The sequence below is a fragment of the Echeneis naucrates genome, chromosome 3 (genome assembly GCF_900963305.1).
Source record: "Echeneis naucrates chromosome 3, fEcheNa1.1, whole genome shotgun sequence".
Classification (NCBI taxonomy): domain Eukaryota; kingdom Metazoa; phylum Chordata; class Actinopteri; order Carangiformes; family Echeneidae; genus Echeneis; species Echeneis naucrates.
This window is the reverse complement of record NC_042513.1, coordinates 27,959,745-27,985,263: the sequence shown is the minus strand read 5'-3', so window position 1 is coordinate 27,985,263 and position 25,519 is coordinate 27,959,745. Positions and strand designations below refer to the sequence as shown.

The following is a 25,519-nucleotide window of genomic DNA, read 5'->3' as shown; positions in this document are numbered from 1 at the left end:
CTGGCTCATTCTAAACCTCTGAAATGGGCAAATCAGCAAACTAGCTGAACCTGGTTAGAGTCTAGTCAATTTTATCTGGTACTTCATGTGACTGACCAGTTTTGGGTCACTGTTGTACAGAACAAGGCCCAGAGACTCAATGTTGAAGTTAAATTTAATGGACTCCAGCACTTCATCAGCCTCTTCATTGCTGCTCACATTGCTCTTCCCAACATCAGCTGTAGTCAAAAAATACAGGTTAAAACACATGACAAAAGAGGTCATCTCCGATGACGTCAGTGATACCAGAAACACTATTCATCTATTTCATGTGAACAATTTAAGCCTGCCAGACCTGTGGGGGGGTCTCTGGCTGCTTGGACTTTTACACTGGCCTCCTGTTGTTTTGGGGTTTTGAGGTCCAGACTTTCAGCCTCTCCCAGATTTTCCATCAGGATCCTAAGCAGCACCTTCAGGTCATCCTGACTCAGCGCCACCTGCAGCCAAGTACACCAGCAGACTGATTATCTACAGACAAGACCTATATTCAGTCCAACAGACCAGCTCAGCACAAACTGGTGGAAACTGTTGGTTTAGTCCACCCCACATCCTAATGTGGATCAGATGACTACTCAGGATCAATTATACTATAGAGGACTTTCCTCTCTTCTTAAGACCAACTGTACCTTGGTTGGTTTGAATGTTGGCTGGTTGTAAAAACAAGGGCAAAAAAATCTGAGACATTTGTTAGCAGAGACCACACGGATCAGGCCTGAAGGGTTTCAGCTTTAGTTTATCAGGTTCAGGGTTCATGTTAGTGTTAACCTCCTGATTAGTGTCGCAAATCCACTATCAAAACTCCCCTTTGCCCAATTCCTCCATCTCCTCCTTAGGCAGCCCTCCTACCTTCATGGGCTTCAGATCTCCATCAATCTCCACGGTTGCCATCTTTTTGTACCAAGTAGCAGCCAGATTCCTCTTGAGGTTTAAGTGCAGATTGACTGGTTCTAGCAGCTCAGAGGTGGGTCTGTCTGAGGCCAGGTCCACAGAGGTCCTGGTGAATGACCAGAAACACATTAGAACTGACTCTCCTACATCTACTACTACTACTCTCCTGGTTCTGCGCGAGGTTTTTCCTGCTCATGGGGGGATCTGTTGGGTCTCTTTAAATCATTTTAGAAAGTGTTTGATGCAGACCTGCTCTCTGTGTGAAGTGCCTTGATGTAACCTTGTTACTGCTTGTTGCTGTATAAATAAATCTGATTTAAGGAAGGATTACTCTTCAGTACTGTTGCCATACTGACAGAGTCATAGGTCAGTGGAACCACTGGTTCCTTTAGCTCTTAATAGTGATGATTTTATGGGCTTTTCCCCAATTCATCAGCTTTTACCTACATTTGGCAGTATGCGGTCATTAAATGCAGCACCTAGTCAATCAACTGTAACAGAGTAAGAGTTCTCCCTAAGTCTCTGTCTCTCTGGCTCCATACAGAGTTTAGTCTGGACCTGCTCTCTGTGTGAAGAGTCTTCATGCAACTTTGTTATGAATTGGAGCTACATAAATACATTTGATTTGACTTGTTTTGATATTACTGTATGGTGTTTATCTGCCAGGTAAGAGTTACCGAGACAGTTTGAGCTGCGTCAGCTGGACATCCATGTTGTCAATGATGGCCGGCAGTGGACACCCATCCACGGACAGCAGGGAGAAGCCATTTCGCAGCGTGATCAGACCAAGGTCCATCACGAGTGCATCATGGGATGTTGAAGACTGAGGGATGATGATCAGCGGTGCCCTCAGCTTGATGTCCATGGACAGACGGAAACTCTTCTGGGCAAAGTCTCGAACACTCGACGCCGCCTTCTCTGCAGCCTGAGCTGTGGCAGCACTCAGAGCCTCTTTAGCCATCTGGAAGTTACTGCTGAAGTTCTGTATAAAATTAGAGACAAAATGCACACAAAAACCAAGCTTGAAGATGCTTGCTGTCAGTGGATCTGCAACCAACAACTGAAGAAAAACTGTAGAAGTTAGAACTGTCCTGAAAGTCAAACCTGGAGGAATAAAATCACCAGTCGATCTCTGGACTCACCAACAGAGATGTGACGAACTTGTGCAGGTAAACTACCTGGATACAACCCACACTCAGCTTCAGTTTGCCATCGGTTTTAGAGGTGTCAGCATAACTGGCACCTTCTGTGGCATTAGGGGTCATACTCATATTGAAGCTAAAGACCTCATCACCCACAATGGAGATGGCCTAAAAGGGGACCCAAAGGTTCACAACAGGTCAACGCTGCACTGAAGAAATCACAGCACACAGCAGTCCAGAGAAAGGTTGATGGCGAGGTGGCGACTCACCTTCTTGTGAATGCTCTTTGGATCGACATTAAGAACCAAAAAGTCCTGGAGATGGGCTGAAATGTGCATTTGAGGTCCTTGCATCAGTAGAGACCCACGAACACCTAAAGGACACCTCATTGTTAGTGAAAGTCAGTTTTAACAACAGCAGAAACAAAGTCAGCTGTGATTGCCTACCTTGGATCTTGATATCGGCTATGTTGCAGCTTTGGTCACAAACCACAGCATTGAAGGCTCCCAGTGTTATCAGTACCTTCAAGTCAATGACCTCACTGTCTGCAGGTGATACCAGGGCAGCTGAGGGGGAGCACAGCAAGACATTTATTTAAGACAGTGTCATGGTTTATCTGATTTGGTTCAGACTCTCAGACCCCACTACACTGCAGTGCCTCACTTCATTACACAGTGTGTGTGTGTGTTGAACTGACTAGACTTGGCAGACACTGTCTTGTCTTCAGTCTTCATTTTGCTTTCTCTCTCTAAAGATGGCACACTGCCCGATGACAGGACCACTGATAGGAAGTTGATGGCGGAGAGCAGAGCCTCTGTGTGGAGTGTGAAGTCCAGAGAGGTGAAAGTCACCTAGAGATAGACATCCTCATCATCATCTTCACAGATTTGTGATTCAATAATGACCTAGAGTGGCTCACCTGAAACTTAGGTCACAGGGTCAGAGTCAAACCCTTGATGCTGCAATAACATGGCATGCACACTAATCACTTGACACCCACACTGCCATCATTCTTTATTTCTTTATCACTTTGCAGCCATGCAGTGCATGCATATCTGAATGTTGTCTAGACTTTCTCGAAATGTAAAGAGCCTTAAATTTGATTTTGACAACACAAGTCAAAATGTATTTGATTTAAAAGGTTGTCTGAAGGTCAGTGGATGAACTCACATTGATCATCTGCTCTGTGTTCTTGTAGGTGGTGGAGAAACTTGGTCCTGAACGGTCAGCCTGATAAACAGAGTCAGGAAATGAGAGGTTCATTTTCTGCCGTGACCAGTGACGTCACCTCTGTGTATCTGAGCAGGTAATCAGATATGTGAATGATGTCTTACCTTGAAATACTGTACTTTGAGCAATTCAGCTTCAGACTCCACTGAGGAACAAATTAGACACAACGGCTTGCCACCTGAATCTGAGACAAGTCAAAACCAAAAGAGTCAGACTACATCTAAATATCCACAAATGCTAGCATCCATAGAAAATGCATGAATATTTGCTGCCTCCTCTCCAACCATACCATGACACCATGAAAACCCTGACAAGACATTACAAAAAACAGTAGCAAATTATAGACACCACTTCAGGAGAGTGCTAAGTCTCTTGTGAGACTCTGACCTTTGAACTCCAGGCACTTCATAGCGACTTCCTTAATGTACATGGTAGCACACATGTCATACTTCCTGACTTTGGTGTCGATACCCAGTTGAGCGATGTGAAAGACGAGAAACGAGGACTCTCTCTGCTCAATGGGTTTCTTCAGGTTTAGCAGCACCTTGAGAAGACAACACAGCTGATCAGTCCAAAGACTCCAGGACCACCTGGGTGTCTGGTACTGATCTGCGAGAACAGAAGAACATTTTGGTGTCACATTCTGTACCTCTCTGATTTCAAAGTTTAGGAGAATGTTTATGGTGTTTTCAGTCAGGCATCCATCAGTGCAGAGCCCCACAGAAGGTCCCTTCTGGAGCACCACTGGAGCCAGCTCCGCCTTCTCTGAGGACACAAAGCGAGGATTAAAAATATGAATTCCTCCAGCTGACATCCAACAGGTACAGTAAATTGGTTCTCTTGAATTATGGAGGGACATTTCTATAAACACTATCAGGATTTGTTCAGATTTCTCATCAAGCATCAGAAGTTAACATACCTTGAGCCACCTGCCTTTTAACATCCACGTTATGCTTTTTGTTTCCTTCTCCAATGTTCTCCACAAGGATCTTCATCAGCACACTGAGGTCCTCCTCACCCAGACTCATCTAAAGGATGGACAGAGAGTCTTGTCTTTTTGCCACAGACAGCTCACCCTCAGCTCAAACAGCATAAGAGTGTGCACATCTTTGCATTTATTATTTTTTTATTTCCTCTTGCTCTCTCTCCATCCCTCCTTCTCTCAATTCAATCAGTCAAGGCAGATGGCTCCATCCTCCATTCCCCCAGTCTGGTTCTGTCTGACCTTTCCACCTCTTAAAGGAAGCTTTTCCCTCCACTGTCACCAAGGCTTGCTGATGGAGGGATTTGTTGGGTCTCTAAATTATTCTATAAAGATAAAACTTTCACCCTGTGTCTGAAGTGACTCTGTTATGATTTGGCAATATAAATAAAATTTTATTTGATTTTATAAGAGACCTACGTTGAGGGAACGCAAAACTCCCTGGATCTGGACTGCGGGGATCTTGGTAAACCAGGAAGCAGCCAAGTTTCGGGTGACCAGAAGCTCTGTATTGATTGGTTGAAGGATTTCAATATCCAGCCGAGAAGAGTCAGGCTGCAGTGTGGCTCTGAAATCACATGAATTCAGATTAATTTTGGTAACAGAATGACCCCAGTACCAGGACTCTAAAGAAGAGATCTCTGAAATTGTAGACACTTCCCTTGGTGATGAACTGAATAATTTCTGTGCTAACCATCAACAAAGAACAGAAATTAAATGATCAGACCTGTTGCAGTCGGTACCTGGATAGCTTCAGCTGCGTCAGCTTCACCTCCATCTTCTCCACCACAGCCGGTAGAGTTACACCATCCACGGGCAGTAGGGTGAAACAATTTCCCACTGTGATCAGACCAAGGTCCATCACAATTGCATTATTGGACGTGGAGGACTGAGGGACGATGATGAGTGGTGCCTTTAGCTTGATGTCCATGGACAGACGGAAACTCTTCTGAGCAAAGTCTCGCATGCTGGATGCTGCTTTCTCTGCTGCCTGAGCTGTGGCAGCACTCAGGGTCTCTTTAGCCATTTGGAAGTTGTCAACAAACATCTGTGGGCCAAAATAGATCAGGAGTCAAATGATGTGCAATAATGACACAAAGAGACACCATGAAGGAGCATAGTGAAGGAGGAGTGAAGTGCTCGCTGCCCGCAGGTTCATTTCTGTCTCATTGACCTTGATACATCAGACTCACATTTACCTTGGAAACCTTAAATTGTTGTCACGATTAAGTTCAAGGGTCACAGCATCACATGTTTATGAAACATGAATGAAGCTTGGACGGGTCAAGGTTCAAGTCATTTTTAAGGACACAGGCAGAGGTCATTTGTCTGACATGGTGATGTGGATGGGGCTTAATGATGGCAGTGAAATGCATAGCAGGTATGAAAATGAACTTTGAGTCACATGGCAAACATTCCTTCATCCGTACATCCAAGCTCAGATCAGAAGCAAACAACCTGAAAACTCTCAGGTTGTTTGTTTTCATGTTCTCTGTCATGAATGGGTGGAGTTTAGAAGTTTTTCCATCCTCTTTTTTTAGGTTTAGGAATAAAACTGAGCTGATACAAACTGAAGTGTTTGGTTACATCTTAGAGCTGTTGGAGCTGTGGCTCAGTTCTAAGATTTAAGACAGACATTTCTTTTTTTATTGACTACCTGAAATGGCTAATGAACCTCCTGGTTAGTGTTTCAATCTACCAATCAAATTATCAATCAAATCATTGCCAATGAAGGTGGAGATTTGTTCAGTGTGATGAAGCAGCAGCTTCAGTGTTTCCTGTCACATGACATAATGAAAACATTCTGCTCAGGATGTGGTTTGGATTAACCAGATTAACCTGAGTCCATGGCCAGGGTTAGGGTTATGGTTAAACCCAAATATGGAACAAGGATTGATAATCTGAGACCATGTCCTCATGACAAGTTGAACCAGATGGTCTGAAGTGGACTGAAGGTGCAATGAAACTAAAGCAGCTTTAACATGGATCAGACAGGAAGCTGGAAGCTTGTACCTCGTCAGCTGAGCCACAATGAGAGCTAAAGGAAGCCTGGAAGGACCAAACACAATCATGTGAGACAGGAGACTCTCAGACAGACAGACACAAATTGCGTTTCCATTACAGTTTTGTGCAAAATGAAACTAATCTTTTTAAAGTTTCGACAAAGCCCAATTGCAACTTGCATGTGTTTCCACTGAAAGGTGTTTAAAACGGTAATTCTCGCAAAGTCTAGTGTAAGACTTAATTTTGAGGAAGATCGTGGAAGACTAGGGCTGTCAGCGTTAATCCTGATCAATTAAAAGGCCACAATTAATGCATTTTTTTTTTTTAAATTCCATTCATCGCAATCTGATATTTTGTCAAACAAATAAATAGCAAATAGCAAATCAATCCAAGCCAAATCAAAAATATTTTTGACAAAATTGCAGAAGGCAAAATGCTATTTAAAAAAAACAAAACAAAACAGAAAAAACGTTAATTGCAGCTTTTTAAAAATCAATCACAATTTACATGCTAACGCTAACAGCCTTAATGAGAAAATTTTGCCTTTCCATGGTTACTGAGCACTGATTTGCAGTGAGCTGGTCATGTGACCTGCTATCTCATGTCCGCTGAGGTGTAAATGCAAAAAAAAATTTTACATTACACTTTTGCAATAAACTTCTGTAATGACATGTCTGAAAAACCACTTCATGGACACGTAAAACTTTTTTGCAATGTTTGAATTTAGTTATTCATAATTTTGGTGTTCCATCTCATTTTTTTGGCAATATTTAGGTTTTATGCATTTCCAAGAGTCATGGAAACAAGAGAGAGACAGACAGACAGACAGACAGAGAGACACACACACACACACACACACACACACACACACAGACACACAGACACACACACACACACACAAAGAGAGGGAGACAAATACACAGACACACACAAGAGTTTGAATTTATGTAACTTCTCCATCAGATTAAATTGTTTGTCTGGGTGTTGTTGGTTGTTTTCCTGCCATTTTTAGCAGTTTGAACATATATGATGGGCTTTATTAGAAAGGCCTGCTCATCTTCATCATCATCAGCAGCATGTGTGTGTGGTTGTATATGTCAGTGTGTATCTTTGTGTGTTAATGTGTGTCTGTGTGTGTTGCAGCTCTGACCAGCAGTGACACCAGAAACTGGTGCAGGTAAACAATCTGGATGCAGCCCAGACTCATCGTGACCTTCCCATCCACCTTGGTGGTGTCACTGTAGCTGTCCCCCTCCGTCGCCCCCGGAAACAAAGACAGTTTGAAGCTGAACACTTCGTCCCCCATGATGGACACCACCTGCGACAAGAGCTAATCAGCTTCCTGAGATTCAGATTCAGAGGATGATGATGAACGGACCACAATAAGAAACAGATTTAACTGAGATGGTCACCATTCCTTTAGAAAATACAGTGTGACAACAACATCAGACCTTCTTGTGGGTGGTCCTGGGGTTGACATCTGTGACCACAATGTCTCTGAGGCGAGCAAACACTTCCCTCTCCTTTGCTTGCACCAGCACTGATGCATCGATTCCTGCAGCGCGGTGACAGAGTCAATGACTCACAAGTTGCCACAACAATGTGACCTATTCATGATCAAATGTTGTACCTTGGATTCTGATGTCAGCGATGCTGCAGCAGTCATCACACACTTCAACGTGGAAACAGCCCAACATGGCAAACAGCTTGAAGTTGAAAACCCTGCCATCTAAGGCACCTTTAGCTGCTAGAGAGGTAGCATGACAACACTTCCTGTCAGTTGCAGATTTCAGACAGGATGCAGCAAATGACCTGAGTCAACCTGGACTTGCCTGTCTGGCCCCGATCCACTTTCTCAACCTGTTTCCTGTCCTCCTGGTCTTGGGCCATGGTGAGCTGTGGTGGAAGGGTGCTGTTCAAGTAGTTGATGGTGGACAGCAGAGCTTTGGTGTGAAGAAGCAAGTCCAAAGAGGAGAACTCCACCTGGTAGAGGGCAGACACCTGTGAACACCTGTCTGACTCCTGAGTTGTCTCCTCTCCCACTTGTTGCTTGGGAAATGCCCCACCCACCTTCAGTGTTTGCTCCGTGTTGTCAAACAGTGTCTGGAAGCTGGGACCGCTGGGGTCAGCCTGTGGACACACACCAGCCTCTGTTACTCTGTGTCAGTTAGAGTGAGTAGTTCACACAGGAAGTGTGAAGAGGTGAGAGTGTGTATGCTCACCTTGATGAACGCCACCTTCAGCAGGTTGGTGTCCTGCTGCTCCAAAGACCTGATCAGAGGGAGAGGAAAACTCCTCCCATCTGAAATTTCATAAACACACACTTTAACCACACGCAGGTCATAATCCCCTGAGCAGGTAGGTGGGTGAGTCAGATGCAACAATAGCTTCACTGACTCCTCCCCCTGAACACCTGTCTAAAAAGTTCACAGTCAGGTGACGTCACCAAAAGTAGCTCTGACCTCCCCAGTAGTCCAGAGTGACCCTGCGCAGGTATGAGGTGACGCTTAAGTCGAAACTCCGCCTCCTCCCCTCAGTGCCAAGCTGACAGATACTGAAGGACAGGATAGCCTTCTCTTCGTCCACCTGTTGGGTCAGCTCCAGCAGCACCTGAACACACTAAACAGTCACTGTTCTGGACACAACACATTGACTCAGTGTGATCTTTGCCCACTGTGAGTCCTGTGACTGGTCTGAGTCAAAAATCCACACACCTCTCTGACTTCAAACAGGAAGTGAAGGTCGGTGAGTTCCTCCTGAGCCAAAAGCTGGTGGTCTTCATCAGCTGACTTCTCACTGGTGTCTGAGTCTGATGCACAACACAGACACACAGTGAAGAACAGACTCGGCCCACTAGTCTTAACTGAAGAAGCTCATCTGTGACAGATTGTCTCCAAAATTAAAAAGCCAATCAGATTGAAGGAAGGTCTGACCTGTTTCCATGGTGTCTAGGAGGGCGGGGGGAAGGCCAGGCACCTGACGTCTGGCCTCTGCCAGCAACAGCACCTACAGAGGAAATTATGGTGATGTCACTCCACTCCTAAACCTTTATCCTCACTCTTAACTGTTTCTCTTGACTTTGTAATTTTTGCCCCGCCCCACCAGATTGTACCAAGTGTACCTTGTCTGTGGGGGTGGAGGGGGAGGAGCCCACGCTGGGCAGGGGTATACTGTTCACCAGCTCCAAGACATTCTGGATCTTCTGGTCTGATATCTTCAAGTGCAACAGCGGCAGCTCACCAGACACTTTGAACCTGAAAAACAAATTCACCAACGGTTATAGAAAAGGGGAGACAACAGGTGAGATGACAGGTGACTTGAGTCATCAGCTGAGTTTTCGGAAGAGTCATGTACGTCAGGTGTCCCACCTAGGCATCCTGGCGTCCTTGTCCACCATGCTCTTAGCCAAGTGGACGGTGCAGTCCATTGGCCGGAGAATGTGTTGGAGGGAGGAGCCGAGCTGCCGTGCCGACTTCCAGTCATCACCTGGAACATCATGGCTGAGAGTAATAAGCTGACAAGTTGTGCGTGTCTGTGAGCTGCCATTGTGCTGTATTTGTGTAGCACTGTGTTTGTGTGTCCTTATTGTGTACCTGACTGACTGTAAAGCACCTGGACTCGTCTCAGCTCCACATCATAACGTTCATAAGCTCGATCCATGATCATCTCCAGAGAAGAAGAGGAGGATGTAGAGCTGAGTCCACTCTGCTCCACACTGTGCAGCTGCACACACACAGCCACACACAAGTCAGCTGCCGAAACACAATTACCCACACGCATTGTTCATCTGCACACACATACACAACTTTTATGTCCTTGCACCGCAGATACACATTGCTCACTTACATACACGCGAGACACATACATTCTGCTGCAGACACAACCTCTGACACATGACTTCACAAGCACAGACATGCACTACGGTACTGTGTATGTTGTAGTGCGCCTGTAGTTGTGTGATATTGGGTTGGAGGATCTAACCTGGAAGCTGCCAAAGTCCACAATGATCAGGTCTGAGTGGTTGCTGCAGAAGCCAGACTTGGGGAGGAGAAGGTAGGACGGCTTCAATTCGATTCTTAGGTCCAGGATTTTCCTGGTCTCAATGATGTGGGACAGTCCTGCAGAGATCACAACCTGTCAGAGTTTTAATGAGGACTGCGCTGGTCACCACCAGATTGACTGGATCCACAATCTCTCAGACATGAGGGGTGATAGGCTGATCAGGTCCAAGGAGATCAAGACCGGGTCTGACCACCTCTAGGTTTTAGCTGAGTGCTGAGCATTCACAAGCAGCTCTGGATCAAGATCTGGTCAAAGCGTCTGGTACTCAAATGATCTGGTTCAGCTCTAATTGAGTTGAAATAAACCAAGTTAGTGAAGACACAAACTCACCTGTAGCGGTTTTCTGTTTGATCTCCTCCAATTTGGACAGCGTGGCTGAGGTCAGGACCCCAAGGTCCACACCTTTCCCAGTCTGAAAGAAGTCCACCAGGCTGTTCACTGTGAGCTGAGGACAAAGATGCGTTGGAGGGACATGTTATAAGCAAATGAGACATCAGAATGACGGCACGTGTACAGGAGGAAGACATCAGAGGGACACGTACTGCATCATAGATGATCTCCACAGGCTGTGAGTGGATGCGCAACAGCTGGTCGGCCGAACTCTCCTCCGGGTTTACCTCAAATACTGTGCTGAGCAGCGATGAGGCAGAATCTCCCAGTGAAGCGATGAGTGAGGGCACCATCCCCTGTTGCTGTAGACCAGTCACAAACCAGTGCTGCAATGCTGCCTCCACTCTGCAGGATAACACAAAGATTCACATCAAACCCTAACCCTAACCCTAACCCTCCATCAGTCTCACCTCTGAGACAAAAGAGTAAAAAAAAAAGTATTTTCTGCCCCAAAAAAAATTATTTAAACAATTAGGGAGAATTCACAGGTAGGGCTCAGTGGACACCCACCTAACTGTGGACACACCAACCTGACAGCCTGAGCTCCAGGTCTCTGAGAGATCTTGGCACTGAGGTTGAGCATCTGCACCTTCAGGATCTCTGGAATGCCTGGCTGCTCTCGGACCATCACAGATGTTCTGATGAGCTGGAAGGTGATGATGAATGCGACGTACTGAAACAGACGGATTCAGGGTTTAGTTTGTTGTAAGTTCACCTGAAGGTTTCAGCCTATAGGGGGGAGGATGGGTGAGTCTACCTGTTTGGGGAGAGCCAGGTTGTGAGAGCTGCCACTGTAGCCAATGGCCATATAGAGTTTCTCCTTCTCCTCAGGCGACATGATCTCATCCAGTCCGGACCCTAATGGTCACAGGAGTCAGGTTAGTCCACCCATAGAGATCTGATTTTAGGTCTACCTGAACAGACTCACTCACCCTCTGTCTCCTTGTTCTCCTCCTCCTCCTCTTCATGTTCCTCCTTCTTTGACTTCCTCCCAAATAGGCTGCTGAAGAACCCTCCTCCATGTTTTTGCACCCCTGTCGCCTTCTTACCCACCACCTTCTGCCCTGATCTGATCACCTGGAGGAGGGAGAGCAGCAGAGGGTCCATGTCAAACCATGAAATCATGTCGCAGTGGGAATATGTCAGCTCAGCCTCCTCCTGTTTACCTCCATGTGGGCCTGCTGTCGGGCCAATGTGATATTGAACACGTCCAGGACTTTCTCCAGGTCCTGAAAGAACAGAGATGACTCAAACCTGAAATCTCTGATGGAGCCACTGAGGCCAGAGACAAATTATTCAGGACTAAGAAAAACAATTTTAGTTATGAAAGAACCTGCAGACTGGACTGTAATAGGCTATGGATCAATGGGGACTGGATTCCATGTCTTCATTGACACTTCTAACTAGTCAGGACTATATCCTTTACTTGACCCCCACCTAACAAGATTAAGACCTGAGTCCTTTGACCAGGTCTTTAAGGTCTTAAGCACCACTGCTTGTTTGAATAAACTTCACAAGGGTGTTGATATTAAATGTACAATCTGGCCTCCTGAGTCGAACAGCAGTACCTGTATCTGCCGCTCAGTGTCCTGGCTTGGTTTGTTCTGGTTCATTAGTTTGGTTTTGTAGGTAGTCTTGTAGGTTTTCAAGTTCTCTCTATGTCGTTTGATGTTGGACCAGGACCACATATGACTGTGGTGCCGGATGTGGACCTCCAAGATGCTGTTGAAGCTGTACCTCCACCTGATTAAGGCACACAAAACAAATGCATCCCAAACTGTGAGAAGTGCAAAATAAACACTAACAGAAGATCACCACCGTGAAGACGGATACTAAATATGGGACAGAGCAGAGACGGAATGTCCTGATCTAAGACATAGACCAGTGGACTGTCAGCAATGTCCTGTGTCACTTGCTGTATTGGACTTCCTGTGGGGGGGTGCTCTAATATGCACTGCCAGATATGGGGGACACTGACAGGACTAACCAGACTCTGGGGTTCCTGCTAACAGGGACATCAGGCCTGAACTTCCTGTAGGGGGCGTTCTTCATCATACAGTCAATGGACTCCAGCAGCTCAAGCATGGTCAGGTACTGTAGAGAGTAGAGGACAGAATGAGCACACAGGACAACAACATGAAAAACCCAAAGAGGAAAGGCAAATGACAATACGGAAGACAGACATGGGACCAATACACATCAAAAACACAGCACCTTGGTTTCAAATGGGAAGGTCAGCTGACCATCAGCGTCTCACCTGTCTTTTTCCCCTGTCTTCCTGTCTGTCTCACCAGTCCCCCCTGTCTGTCTCAGCTAACCCTTTTCTCTGTCCATTTTACCAGTCTGTCTGTTTCCCCTCTTTCTGTCTTTCCCTGTGTCTGTCCCACCTGTGGCCTGGTCATCTCGATCTCGATGTTCTGAACCTCCACATGAAGTTTAGCTTTGGGATTTTTCAGCTCCAGCTCAGCGTTTGGGTTGATGCACATTTTAGCTGAAGCGAAGATTGGTCTGAAAACTGGAGGTGAATGAATCAAACACACACATTCTGCAGCTTGTGCAATGACATCATACACGTCAACTGATTATTATTCACTTACTGTACTGATGGTGAGGCAGCTGCTTGTCTTTACTGCTGATTCCACATTTTAGCTGACCCTAGGGAAAGGGGCTGTTATTATATCAATGCTGAACACTCCATGCCTTGTTCTCTCTGAAGAAAACAGGAAATACTTACCACAATTTCTTCCCATGACCCTTTGTAGAAGATGGGACTATTGACATTCCAGTAGGCGCAGAGACACTCCAGACAGCCAAGCTGAAACGTGAGATCACACGATGAAGTCACCTCATCATAACCCCCTAACCCTGTCATCAGAGCTGATCAGACCTTAACCATAAAGCAGAGTATCCATCACCTTATAGATGATCTTTGCTGCTTCGTTCAGGACGCATGACTTCCAGTTCTCATCAGTTGTCTGAGGACAGAGACCGGAGAGGTCAACACCTGGGCCAAGTGTGTGAGGCTGTGTGTGCTTGTATGTGCCTTACCTGCAGGCTGAGCTCTGACAGGGTGACTCCCATAGATAGGGGGCGTTGTGGGTCTGAAAGCTAAAACACATACAGGGTCACATAAGAGAATCACCTGTCAGTCACACCGACAAGGACAGACCTGGCTGTTTGAGACTCTAATGTGACCAGAGTACTCACATCATCTTCATAGCGTAGGTGGATACTGCTGATCTTCACCTGCAGGTTTTTGATCACCTGAGTGGCCAGTTTCTCTATGAAGGTGTCCTTCTTCTCCTCCTGAGGTTTCTCTGAAACAGAAGACCAGAGACTTGAGACCTTGACTCAGACCTGGACCTGAACTGAAACCTGAAATTGAATCTCGTCGTGTAAACTCATCACTTAGGTCTGGACCTACAGTAAGCTTGGCCTTCAGCTACTTCAACACCATCAACCTCAACTTTGTCCCAAGGTTATGAGGGAGCAACACCCTCCACAGGACTCTGATCACATGACTTTGGAAGCTTTGAACTCACCTGCTTTGGTGTCGAGCCGTTTCAGCTTCTTTAAGCCTTTTTTGTGCTTTTTGTGTTTTTTACATCCTTCTGAGACTTTTGCAGCGTTAAAGAGAGAGACGGCAGTTAGTGAGAGCAGGAAGCAGCTACACACATACACGCACACATGCAACCATTTTCAGAGGGGAAGGAGGTAAGAGGAGCAGCCAAACGAAACAAACAACTGATCAGCATTTTAAATGTCTTTATGTGACTCTGCAACACCTGCACACCTAGAGTCCTGGTCCTGAACTTGTGTTTGAAGTTCTATTTTAAAGACAGACACATTTCTGCTCCAGATTAAACTCTAACAGCTAGCTATAACTTCAGTGTTGACCAAAACTCTTCTTCTCTGCTCTAAAACAGTACACAGCATAATTTCCTGTTTAACAGAAGTGAAGAAGAACCCAGTAAACTGCTGTTTAATCCAAACAAGAAACTAAAAAGATTATGGTCATAGTGTACCATTTGTGTGTGTCTGTTACCATTATGAGGCTCCTTGTAAACAACATTCTCCAGACTGAACAGTAGATCTCCAGTCTGAGACACTGACAGCAAACGCAGCATGAACAGTACAGACAGGAAGTTAGTACATTCATCAGTTTATCCATTCATCTGTCCGAGAGGTTGGTTCATCCGTTCAGACTGAGACCTCTCTTACTCAGTCAGTCACCTCAGTCTCCGTAAATCAGCACGCCATCTCTTCTGCAGTCTGATTCCATTACTATGACAGCAGCTCTCAAAGACAAGCTCGCTGCAAGTTCAGTTATTGCCTCAAAGAGCGTGTGTTTGTGTGTGTCTGTATTTGTCTGTATGTGTGCAGCTGACTCATCCTATGCTGCGTGTCTGCAGAAAGACACAGTTGATCAACAAGCAGAAGAAACCATGGAGGATACATAAACAGGGTGAGTGCTATACTCTCAGTCAGAGGTCACAGGTAGGACCGACTCACCTCTCCGTGCAGCTGTCTGCAGCGCTTCCTCGATGCGTTGGAGCTCCCTCTGCTTCACCTCCTGCTGGTAACGCTCTTCCTTCTCTGCATCGAACTTGATCGCTAAAGAAATAGATTGCATGACACATTTTACTGTCGGACTTTCACCTGCTGAGCTCCAGGTAAACAGGTAAAATGATGAACTGGTCAACCTGCCTCCAAGGCCACAGGGGGAGGAGTCACAACACAAAAACACAAACACACACAATCAGTGTCCCCTACAGAAGTGTGTCTGTGTGGGACAACTCCCACCTGTTGCTCTGACTAATCATGTAAAGTGTCTCCTCCACCTGATTAGAGCCAGATCTCACACTCTGGCACGGACTTAGCAAAAGACCACTGTCCCAAAGAGCTGAAGGAGGAGACTGGTCTGGACCTGGGTCCAGGTCTGTTCAGGACTAGTCTTGGTCATTGTCAGGTTGTTATAGGATACTGAGTCCACTGTAAACTGTGTAATTAGCCTGTTAGCATACCTCCTTTTATAGTGTAATGGGTTAAGTTAGCGACATTTTCATAGCCCTTCCTTGAGTGGATGTTTCCACTGTCAGTAAATTAGCATTAGCACTTTAGCTGCTGCGTCACGCTGATGCAAATCAACATCAACCGAGTTTCTCAGGACAGATTAGATGAGACTAGTAGTCCCAGGTCTCAAGATCCAAGCCCTGCTGTGTAGTGTCTCAATGGTTATTTGCATCCTCCACCCACCCTCTATCCTACTTTGTATTGGCATGCTAGCATTGGAAAAACTGTCAACTACCAGCACCAGAGAGCAGTAAAGCCTGCCAAGACCAGTGTGGAAACCAGGAACCCACAAAGATCAGAGGAAAATGCTACAACAGCCTAAAGCCTGAACCAGTTTGTACAAAGAGATATGACTCAGGTCTGTACAGGGCAGGTCACACTGAGCATTTCAGTATCCCGATGTTAGCATTTAGCGCTAATTCAGCTGCTTCAGAATAAGACTGCAGCTGGAGCTTTTATTCTGAAGGAGGCAAGTTTCACGCTGTAAACATTGTGCAAGTCTAACAGGAAGGGACTGAACAGTACCTGAGGCTGAACCACCACCTGTGAACCTACCATTAAATGGACCAGTGTTCAGCTGAGATCCAGCTGCAACACACACACACACCAAACTGTCATTAGACTTCTTAAACAAACTCCACCCCGAGACCAGATCAGATCAGCCTTTCATCTGGTCTAAAGAGATGTGGACCGAGGGCATGTGGAAACCCCTTTCAGACCCTGGGCTGAGCTACAGAGGACAGAGACCTGGTGAAGTACAGAGGTGTTGCAGTTAAAGTCACTTACTTGCTCCAGGGACGACCAGCAGGTACAGACCGTCCAATGTGGCCACCACAGCGTCGTTGTAAAGGTTCTTCCATGGAATCTTCAGGGTCAGCTTCCCTGAAACACAGGTAGAACATCTAGACTCGGCTGGACCATCAGGTCTCTGCTACATAATCTTTAATGCCATTAGACAAAGACATAGAGTTCTGGGGTGTCCTGGACTTTCACAGGCCTGATATCCAGAGGTCCCAAATACACACACCAATAAATCTGTGTTTATTGGACAATAAAAGCCTAGATTGAGGACCGGACTGGGGACTAAGTGGGTACTCACCAATCTGTCCGGCCTTTACTTTGAAGGGAACATCAAAGTCACTCTGAAAAATACAATAAAACTAAACTTTCAACAACAAAATAAACCAACATCAAACAGGAAGTTTGGTTTCTGCTACAAGTCTGAGTCATCAAAGGATCATGTGACCAAACACTCATCAAACAGGTAAGACAGATGAGAGACCGAATTGTTCACTTTTACTGTTTGTCAAACAGGTTTTGAAGCAGATCCATGACCTGATCCCTGACTGAAGTGGATCCCTCAGGTGAACAACCAAAAGGGAATCAGGACTTACCAGAGCATTTTCCTTCACCTTCAGGCTCTCTAGTACGACATTTCCTGCAGAGGAAGAAAAATCACTAGTTTTATTAAAGGGCATGGGGCGTGGTTACTATATCATCCAATCAGGATATAGTACAGAACAGGTCAGATTGACCCCTCAACCATCCTCATTTTTATTTTATCCTGCATCCTGTTTAAAATACCAAGATGGCCGACAAAAAAAAAAAAAGCTTGACAGTATGACATTGTGACCATATGAGCACATGATCATGTGACCAGGCTGATGCTTGACACAGTCTCTGGTGGAGGTGACAAGCCATCTACATACCCCGAATATTATCTCAAAGTAATAATAATAATAATAATCAATAATAATCTGTCTGAGTGTCCCGGAGTCCTCCGCGGGGGGGAGCGCTGTTTCCTGGTCCTGCTGGCCCAGGGCCCAGCCTTGTGACCGTCACATTATTGTGCAAAAACTGTCCGGAGCAGGTGATTTGATACGAGCCGGTGAAAAGACGTTAAAAATAAAAACCGGGACTGGTTGGATTTGTCTGATCAACAACACGTCACATTTAAAAAATGTAAAAAAAAAAACTAATGTAAAAATAAAATCTGGCATGTTGATTAGATTGGTGCCGACTTCAAGAGCAGATGTGAAGGATTGTCGGGAGATAACTGAGGCTGTCTGAGTGTTTGTTTATGACCCCAAAGAAAGCGGGACTTTTTAAATTACAGTATTTCTGAACTAGGTCCGTCTGTCGCCGCAGCAGCTGCTGAACTCACCTCCCCAGATTCCGATCTTGAGCTGGGACTTGTCCAGATTCTCCACGTAGTCTCCGATGAACCTGTTGAGCAGGTCGCTGACCAGAGACTCGAACACCATGGCTCAGAGACCCGGACTGAACTCTGCTGGATCGCTATCAGCTGCACGACACCTGACTTCCGGGTTAGACGATGGCGATCAACTCTCTCTGGGATCGACGGCGTTTGATTGGTGATGTCTGATTGTGGTAGGGCTTTGTATGTTGGGTGCTGTGTGACACGCGAACACACAGCAGCAAAAACTGCCTCCCTCTTGTTCTTTCTGCTCTCCTTTACCGTCATTGGTTATTGTTTTTGTTAATTAATGTTTAATAATTTTAGAGTTTAAATATTCACCTCTTCCCCTCACTGACTGATTCAACCTTCAGAACATCTCACCTGCTGGCCCCACTCTGTTACCACAGTAACAGGAGAACATACCTGAAACAGGAAGTGTATGAGGTTTGTTGTTGTGGTTTTTCATTACTGTGATTTCCTGCTGATTGGCTGTAATCAGGAGAATGCAGCAATGATGTCATCATTCAGAGAATCAGCTCCATGTTTGTAGCCTGAGGATGAGGAGGCCGAAGATTTGAATGGAGCGGCTCATCAAAGATAATAGAAGACACATCAACGAAACATCTGATTCAATGTCCTCCAATCAAACACAGAGAATCATTAGTGAGAAAAACATCGGCAAGACAACATGTGTTAGAGGATGCACTGACAACAATGACAAATAAATTCAGACTTACACAAGTCACACTGCCGGGGTCCCATTGTCACACAATTCAGCATTTGGAGAGAAAAGACCAAGACCAAAGTCCAAAAGCACATTAGTAACAACCAACAAAAAAAAGATAAAATCAATGACGAAAAAAAATCATCCACAAATAATAACAAAGAGAAAACCAACAATCCAAAACAAACAATAAGAAAATAAAGACCATATCAACATTTTTCCCATTCAGATCAGTGCACATTCATATAAAGAGCTGGGATTGGTCCCAGAACCCCCCATGACCTGGAAACAGAGAAGATGTATGAATGAATGAATGAATGAATCAGTTGTGTCCACTCAGGTCAGAGGTCAGACCTCTCAGCTGTGACACTGACCTTTGACTTTTGGATTAATGCTAAATGATTCTGAGCTGAATTTTGTGACTGATTTCTGATGTGTGACTGATGACACAGAGCCTGTGGCCACGCCCCATCACCTCTTTACCAGCTGGTCATGTGACTTTCTGCCTCCCTTTAAATCTCATGTCAGCCCTTCTGAGAGAGAGAGACAGTCACAGTGACAGGTGAGTCCTCTCTCTCTCTTTCTCTGTGTTCTCTCTCTGTCTATCTCTGTGTTCTGTCTCTCTGTCTGTCTTTCTCTGTGTTCTGTCTCACTCTTTTGCTCTGTGTTCTCTCTCTCTCTCTCTCTGTCTCTGTCTTTCTCTGTGTTCTGTCTATCTCTCTCTGTCTTTCTCTGTGTTCTGTCTCTCTCTCTATGTCTTTCTGTGTTCTGTCTCTCTCTGTCTATCTTTCTCTGTGTTCTGTCTCTCCCTCTGTTTTCTGTCTCACTCTTTCGCTCTGTGTTCTGTCTTCTCTGTCTCTCTCTGTGTTCTGTCTCTCTCTCTCTGTCTCTCTCTGTGTTCTGTCTCACTCTTTTGCTCTGTGTTCTCTCTCTCTCTCTCTCTCTGTCTTTCTCTGTGTTCTGTCTCTCTCTCTCTGTCTTTCTGTGTTCTATCTCTCTCTCTCTGTCTCTGTGTTCTGTCTCTCTCTCTGTGTTTCTGTGTTCTGTCTCTCTGTCTCTCTCTCTCTCTTTCTATGTGTTCTGTCTCTCTCTCTGTGTTTCTGTGTTCTGTCTCTCTCTCTCTGTCTTTCTGTGTCTCTCTGTCGCTGTCTCTCTCTGTGTTCTGTGTCTCTCGCTCTCTCTATTCTGATGTCAATCAGATGTGAGCTTCGAAACACACGCAGACACACAGATGTAGATGTTGCGTTGTGGGTTGTATTGTGTTGTGTAGGGTTGGTTTGTGTCCTGTTGTGTTGTGTGCCATGATGTGTGTTGTTTGTTCTTCTCCCTGTCAGAACCTGAAGGTGAAGAAGCAGAGGATTGTGGGAGTTGTGGTCCAGGTTCTTCTGTGTGCAAGCAGCAGGATGTTTGTCTCTGTGCTGCTCTGCTGCTGCTCCTTCAGTTTGCTTCGTCTCTCTTCTTCTCTGGTTCATGGGAACCTCCAGCTGGACAATCGTCCAGCCGACGCCCGGCACCCTGAGAGCTCCTACATGTCTGACCTCGGTCAGTCTGACCAATCGCAGCCTTCATGGAACCTTACCTTTCACCTGGCCCTCATCACAGCCAAGGGCCACAATAGAATCCAGGTCCAAATCAGAGATTAGGTTTACAGCTCTGTATTGAGGGTAAATTTAAATGAGAAGGTTTGTAAGGAGGTGCAGGTATTAGAGCAAACCATGATCTTTCTCTGTCCAGAACCAGAATCTGACCAGAACCCCTGACCAGTGCAATGATGCTGGAGTCATGACAAGTGAAGGATGTGCAATCAGGATCTATTTCATAGTCAATGAGTTTAATTGACTTCATAAAAACCTTCAGGTGTATTGATAATCTGAGTCATCATTCAGGTTCCAACTTCCAGTGTGACATGTGAACCAGGAGGTGGAGCTTTTCTCTGCCTTTGCACTTGAGACAAGAAACAATTTTATCCACATATCAATGGATTCAGTCCTAATGATCCCACAGGAGGAGTCTCCTCCTCAATCAGCTGCTCTCTGATGGTTCTTCCTGTTTCCTTCTTAAACTTCAGAATAAATCTGTAATCAGTAATCTGTCCAATCCGAAACTGATCAGATCTGGATCAGTCTGACTCTCTGACTCCTTCTGTGTGTTTATCAGTCCATTCTCATCCTCCATCTTTGATAGTGACATCTAGAGTCACGTCTCCACATCGGACGCTCCTATTGGCTCCAGTGGGTGATGCAGCCAATCAGAGTCTCTGGATCAGTCCTGTATGTTTCTGACTTTATTGTGTTGACAGAATAAAGACAATCAGATATTTGGAGCTGATTTTTCATCATTACTCAGCAGAACTCCTGATCAGATAAAGAGAGAAACAACCCAAACACATGAGAGAAACTTTTCTTTGGAACAGGCGGAAATATTCAGAGTGTGTTTTTAGTTAGTTCTTGTTTTCTGAGCATCTATAGTGTCCAGCCCCCTTTCCGGTCATATGACCAGCAAGACAACAGGTGACACTACATATCTGTTCATCTGTCTTAGGTCATGCAGAGAGAGGCCATGTCCATGGTGCCATACATGACCCAATGCTCCTGCCTGTTGACTCACTGGAGGATGCATTCCTAATGGATGCAGGGTCCTTTGATGACGTGAGTATGTCCGATTTAAAGAGAGAGTACCTTTCAAGAGGTCTGCCCTACGCATGTGTTGATGGCGCTGAGTGTCCGTCTGCAGGACTCGTCAGCAGCCCTTCAGCTGCAGGGTCGGTCCATGCGTTCGCCTCGCCGTTGCATCCCTCACCAGCAGTCATGCCTGGGTTACCCGCTCCCCTGCTGCGACCCCTGTGATACCTGCTACTGCCGCTTCTTCAATGCCATCTGCTACTGCCGTAGAGTGGGCCACACCTGCCCACCCAGACACACCTGACGATTTCATACTGTCAGGGGAAGAACAACTGCTGTGGTTGATGCTTTTACATCTTGTATAAAATGTGTCTTCGTGAAATAAAAGTTTCCAGATTTCAGTTCAACCTGTTTTTTGTCAATTCTTCTAAGATGATCATGGTGCAATAAGCTGAGACACAACGAAGGACACTGAGACATTTTTACACTTAATGTTGTTTATTGATGATCAAGTTTAAACAGGAAGTTGTCCAGTACGACACATTCAGTTGGCAGCAATGATCTGGTCCATCCAGGCACGCAGCTCAGTGACGCGGGCGTACACGCCAGGCATGGTGGGGGTGCAGGTTCCACTGCCCCAGGACACAATACCAACCAAAGTCCAGGCACCAGCCTTCTGACAGACCAGAGGACCACCAGAGTCGCCCTGGAAACACAATTTGAGTGAATAAACAACAAACCACTCACAGTAAACACCCTGAGACCAGCACTCAAATCCCATCACATCAGCGATACCCACCATGCAGGAGGAGGCCCCAGAGGCTCCGGCACAGATCATCAAGTTGGTGATCTTGCTGCCCCAGTAACGACGACACTGGTCATTGGTCAGCAGGGGGAGGGCGGCCTGCTGCAGCAGGGCGGGGGTGTCAGGGGCTGCAACACAAACAAACATAACCATCAGTGCAATTCATATGCTCAGGACCTAGTCTGATCCAAACCAAGGCCCTGAACAGGATCCACACCAGCTGTATAACAAGACCCGGTGGCCTCACCATTGTGGTGGGTCAGGCCCCAGCCGCTGGTCACACACTTCATGCCTCCAGGGAAGTTATCTCCACTCTCAGCGACACACACGGGGGAAACACGCATGTTCATCTGGGCAGGGCTGGCTAGCTTGATCAGCAGGATGTCATTGTTGATGGTGTAGCCATTGTAGTTTGGGTGCTTGAACACCTGACAGGAAATGACACTCTTATGACTAGGAAACACTCAGGTGGACACCAGGACCGGCATGCTCATTACCTACCTTGCCAATCTTCATGACCTGGATGTCCTCAGCATTGGAAGACCGGTCGTGTTCTCCAAGGATCACACGATGGGACGTCCTACAGGAAGACAGAGAGAGCGTCACTTTAACCCCCCATCACCTGAAAAATATCTGGAGGTGGGGCTTCATGGAGTGACCGAGGTCACCAACATTTTTTATCTGCGCGTTTTTTGTATACCATCATAAAAACTTCAATCCTTGTTGTTTAGAGTGGCTTTGTTTACCTGACGTTGCAGTGAGCAGCTGTCACCACCCAGTTCTCGTTGACCAGAGAGCCGCCACAGAAGTGGAAGCCGGTATAATCCTGAAAAACAAACAGATGATCCTGTGACATCACTGCGTCATCGACACACGACAGTCTCTCAAGGCTGCATTTGACTATTGACCATCTTGGTCTGAATTGTGACTACCAGAATCAGGACCACAGCCAGGACCAGAACCAGGCAGGGGACATCCTAATCTGCTCTTCAGTGTATCCTCTGTGTGTGTGTGTGGCTGTGTCTGTGTGTGCATTTACCTGCAGGGACACCTGCCATGGCCAGGAGTGAGGGACGGCCTCCTCACCGTTCACAATACGAGAGTAACCAGTGATGACGGGAGGGATGGCGGGAGTGCCGCAGCCTGATAACATCATTATGACATGGTCAGGAAGAAGAAGACACTGACAATTAAATCTGAATCAGCTCAAATATTTGGAGTCTGAGACTGTGTCTCACCGTAGGCAGCGCCAGCGAAGGCAAGGCAGGAGAGGATCCACAGGAAGGCCATGGTTCGATCATGGTGAGTCTATAAGATCGAGCAGCTTTTATACAGACAGGCAGCGACCTGATTGGACAAGAAAGGGAGGAGTTGTCTAATCAGATGGCGATGGGAGTTTGGACAGGTGGAGGTGATGCAGCATTTTTCACCTGTACCAGCATTACACTACACACCACGACACATCAGAGCACAAAATAACTGCAAGCTGCATTACACAAAACAACACAACAGCACATCGCTACAACACACAAACACAACATTACACTATACTACACAACACTAAATCATTGTACAGATGACGTCAGCGTGTGTGTGTGTATGTGGGTAGTGTGTGTATGTGTTGAAGGTCAACTGAGAGAACATGTGTGTGTTTCTCAGTGTTTATCTGCAGCCGAAAAACGACTGTCTGAATGTTAATTTGTATCATGTGATGTGTATCGATATCATGTTTTGTACCTGTGTGTCTGTGCCATGTGTTGTGTATCTGTATCATGGTTCACATACACTGAGAGCTGGATGATACTGTGTGTGCCTGTCTGTGTGTGTGTGTCACTGATGGTTGTTGCGTCCAGACTGACTCCGATAATTCATTACAATCAGGACGTCCCAACAGTTCTCTGAAAGCTTTAAGCTGATTCAGAACACTGCTGAAGGAATTTTAAAAGGAACTGGATGGAGATTTAGTTCTGGTTCCTAGAGTCTCCAAGAGTAAATCTGGAGTCAGATCTTTGAGCGATCAGACTCCTCTTCTATAGAACCAACTCCCAGTCTCAGTACAGGGGAGGGAAATCCTTCCTCTATGACAAAGCCTACAATTTTAATTCAATAGCTAAAAGTTTAATAACTGTTGCTCGCAGTAAATGATGATTGGAGGGCACTGAGCATCTCTATTTTTTTGTTGTTGTTTTTTTTTTTTTGTCTGCATTTTTCCTGATCATTTAACACCACAGGGTGTCAAAACTATATGAGATTGATGCAGATATAGACTTGCAGCTAAATATTTGATTCTGTGACCATCAGCAGCCCTCCCTGGAAGCTGGTTTGTTGAGCTTTATTGAATGGCGGATGTTTTGATGATGATAATTGAAAGTTGGTTGGTTAATTAAGGTCACACCCAAATGAATCTGCATCTGTCTCAGCAAACTTCGGACAAACAAATCAACTCTCCTTCCTCCATTTTGTTGTACCCTTTGGCGAGGTTAACCCATTTCTGGGGGGATTCAAGCCCCTCCAAAACTTGCCTTAGCCCATCTTATTGTTTAGTCCTCAAATCGTACATAATTTTTTCGTAAATCTCTTTTGTTTGGAGATGGGGAAAAAGGCAAAAGGCTCAAACTGGTCAGTAAAATCAAGCACCACCTGAAGACATCTCTTGTCTCTGGTTGGTGAGTGGGAGCTCCTGTTTTACAAAACATGCAGCCTGAGAGCACTAAACGTGGGCCCTACTTAAGAGGCAGGGCAGATAACCTGCAGTGCAGCTGTGTGTTGGAACAGTAATGACCAGGTAATGCTTCATTATAAGACCTTGACATGATGTGAAAGAAGAAGAGGTAGAAGAAAATTAAATGTTTTTTTAATTATTGCAATTAATATCGCTGTGTGACTGTACATTTCAATGCCATATAAAGTCAGGTTAATATTTAGAGGTTGTGCAAAAATGGCACACATATGTTATTGGATATTGGATAGTGTTTTCAATCTCCAAGGCAACGGGAGAGTTCACAAAGATATCAAACCTGACACTATATGGTCTAACCAGATAACACATTGAAAAGTACAGTCATATAACGAAATTAATTAATTAATTAATTAACCCAGTTTAATAAAAAAAAGTTTCATTTTCTTCTTCTTCTCGTACATGATAACATGATAATTGAAGTGATTTGAGTTTCTTGATTCTGCACTTGATTCGGCACCCCAAGTTTTTATTTCATATCAGACACAGCTAAGTTCTGACCTCTGACTTCAAGCACATTCAAAAACACATCAGCACAGAAATGATTGAAGACCTGGAGACAGACAATCTACACGTTCAGCAGTTGGACAGAAGTAACTGAAGCAATTTCAGTTCTTATTTT

At 45.5% G+C, this 25,519-nt stretch overlaps 3 protein-coding genes across 5 annotated transcripts in view; 1 reads left to right on the top strand and 2 right to left on the bottom strand.

The window, feature by feature from the left end:
• vps13c (vacuolar protein sorting 13 homolog C) overlaps positions 1-18,137 on the bottom strand; it is a 39,464-nt gene extending 21,327 nt beyond the window's left edge. The window contains exons 1-49 of one of the 3 annotated variants that reach the window (XM_029499056.1): positions 17,975-18,137; positions 17,205-17,248; positions 16,910-16,952; positions 16,597-16,692; positions 16,366-16,398; positions 15,250-15,351; positions 13,945-14,054; positions 13,786-13,845; positions 13,653-13,712; positions 13,472-13,552; positions 13,335-13,392; positions 13,125-13,252; positions 12,725-12,831; positions 12,306-12,480; positions 11,904-11,966; positions 11,670-11,814; positions 11,495-11,595; positions 11,268-11,410; positions 10,890-11,082; positions 10,678-10,792; positions 10,267-10,403; positions 9,879-10,008; positions 9,654-9,771; positions 9,407-9,539; positions 9,219-9,291; positions 9,000-9,094; positions 8,748-8,895; positions 8,508-8,587; positions 8,356-8,415; positions 8,118-8,268; positions 7,916-8,032; positions 7,737-7,840; positions 7,436-7,603; positions 6,295-6,330; positions 5,025-5,329; positions 4,702-4,849; positions 4,219-4,327; positions 3,949-4,064; positions 3,687-3,843; positions 3,404-3,483; positions 3,240-3,299; positions 2,767-2,920; positions 2,516-2,635; positions 2,339-2,442; positions 2,070-2,237; positions 1,605-1,909; positions 886-1,033; positions 335-476; positions 97-218 (exon numbers count right to left, since the gene is read on the bottom strand). In XM_029499056.1, the coding sequence (XP_029354916.1) occupies positions 97-218; positions 335-476; positions 886-1,033; positions 1,605-1,909; positions 2,070-2,237; positions 2,339-2,442; positions 2,516-2,635; positions 2,767-2,920; positions 3,240-3,299; positions 3,404-3,483; positions 3,687-3,843; positions 3,949-4,064; positions 4,219-4,327; positions 4,702-4,849; positions 5,025-5,329; positions 6,295-6,330; positions 7,436-7,603; positions 7,737-7,840; positions 7,916-8,032; positions 8,118-8,268; positions 8,356-8,415; positions 8,508-8,587; positions 8,748-8,895; positions 9,000-9,094; positions 9,219-9,291; positions 9,407-9,539; positions 9,654-9,771; positions 9,879-10,008; positions 10,267-10,403; positions 10,678-10,792; positions 10,890-11,082; positions 11,268-11,410; positions 11,495-11,595; positions 11,670-11,814; positions 11,904-11,966; positions 12,306-12,480; positions 12,725-12,831; positions 13,125-13,252; positions 13,335-13,392; positions 13,472-13,552; positions 13,653-13,712; positions 13,786-13,845; positions 13,945-14,054; positions 15,250-15,351; positions 16,366-16,398; positions 16,597-16,692; positions 16,910-16,952; positions 17,205-17,248; positions 17,975-18,074 (5,745 nt within the window). In that variant the 5' untranslated portion in view covers positions 18,075-18,137. The remainder of the gene's footprint in view (positions 1-96; positions 219-334; positions 477-885; positions 1,034-1,604; positions 1,910-2,069; positions 2,238-2,338; positions 2,443-2,515; positions 2,636-2,766; positions 2,921-3,239; positions 3,300-3,403; positions 3,484-3,686; positions 3,844-3,948; positions 4,065-4,218; positions 4,328-4,701; positions 4,850-5,024; positions 5,330-6,294; positions 6,331-7,435; positions 7,604-7,736; positions 7,841-7,915; positions 8,033-8,117; positions 8,269-8,355; positions 8,416-8,507; positions 8,588-8,747; positions 8,896-8,999; positions 9,095-9,218; positions 9,292-9,406; positions 9,540-9,653; positions 9,772-9,878; positions 10,009-10,266; positions 10,404-10,677; positions 10,793-10,889; positions 11,083-11,267; positions 11,411-11,494; positions 11,596-11,669; positions 11,815-11,903; positions 11,967-12,305; positions 12,481-12,724; positions 12,832-13,124; positions 13,253-13,334; positions 13,393-13,471; positions 13,553-13,652; positions 13,713-13,785; positions 13,846-13,944; positions 14,055-15,249; positions 15,352-16,365; positions 16,399-16,596; positions 16,693-16,909; positions 16,953-17,204; positions 17,249-17,974) is intronic. The other 2 variants (XM_029499057.1, XM_029499058.1) reach the window with 2 other exon arrangements.
• Positions 18,138-20,137: 2,000 nt separating this feature from the next.
• agrp (agouti related neuropeptide) lies at positions 20,138-21,659 on the top strand. Its single transcript, XM_029498856.1, has 3 exons — positions 20,138-20,276; positions 21,285-21,382; positions 21,468-21,659. Exons 1-3 carry the CDS (start codon positions 20,138-20,140, stop codon positions 21,657-21,659), a joined length of 429 nt encoding a protein of 142 aa, XP_029354716.1.
• A 240-nt stretch (positions 21,660-21,899) lies between these two features.
• LOC115041389 (chymotrypsin A-like) lies at positions 21,900-23,450 on the bottom strand. The gene is made up of 7 exons (XM_029498804.1): positions 23,399-23,450; positions 23,200-23,303; positions 22,907-22,986; positions 22,662-22,740; positions 22,408-22,588; positions 22,155-22,288; positions 21,900-22,061 (listed from the first exon to the last, which is right to left on the bottom strand). The coding sequence occupies exons 1-7, from the start codon at positions 23,448-23,450 to the stop codon at positions 21,900-21,902; spliced, it is 792 nt and encodes a 263-aa protein (XP_029354664.1).
• Between the last annotated feature and the right edge of the window lie 2,069 nt (positions 23,451-25,519).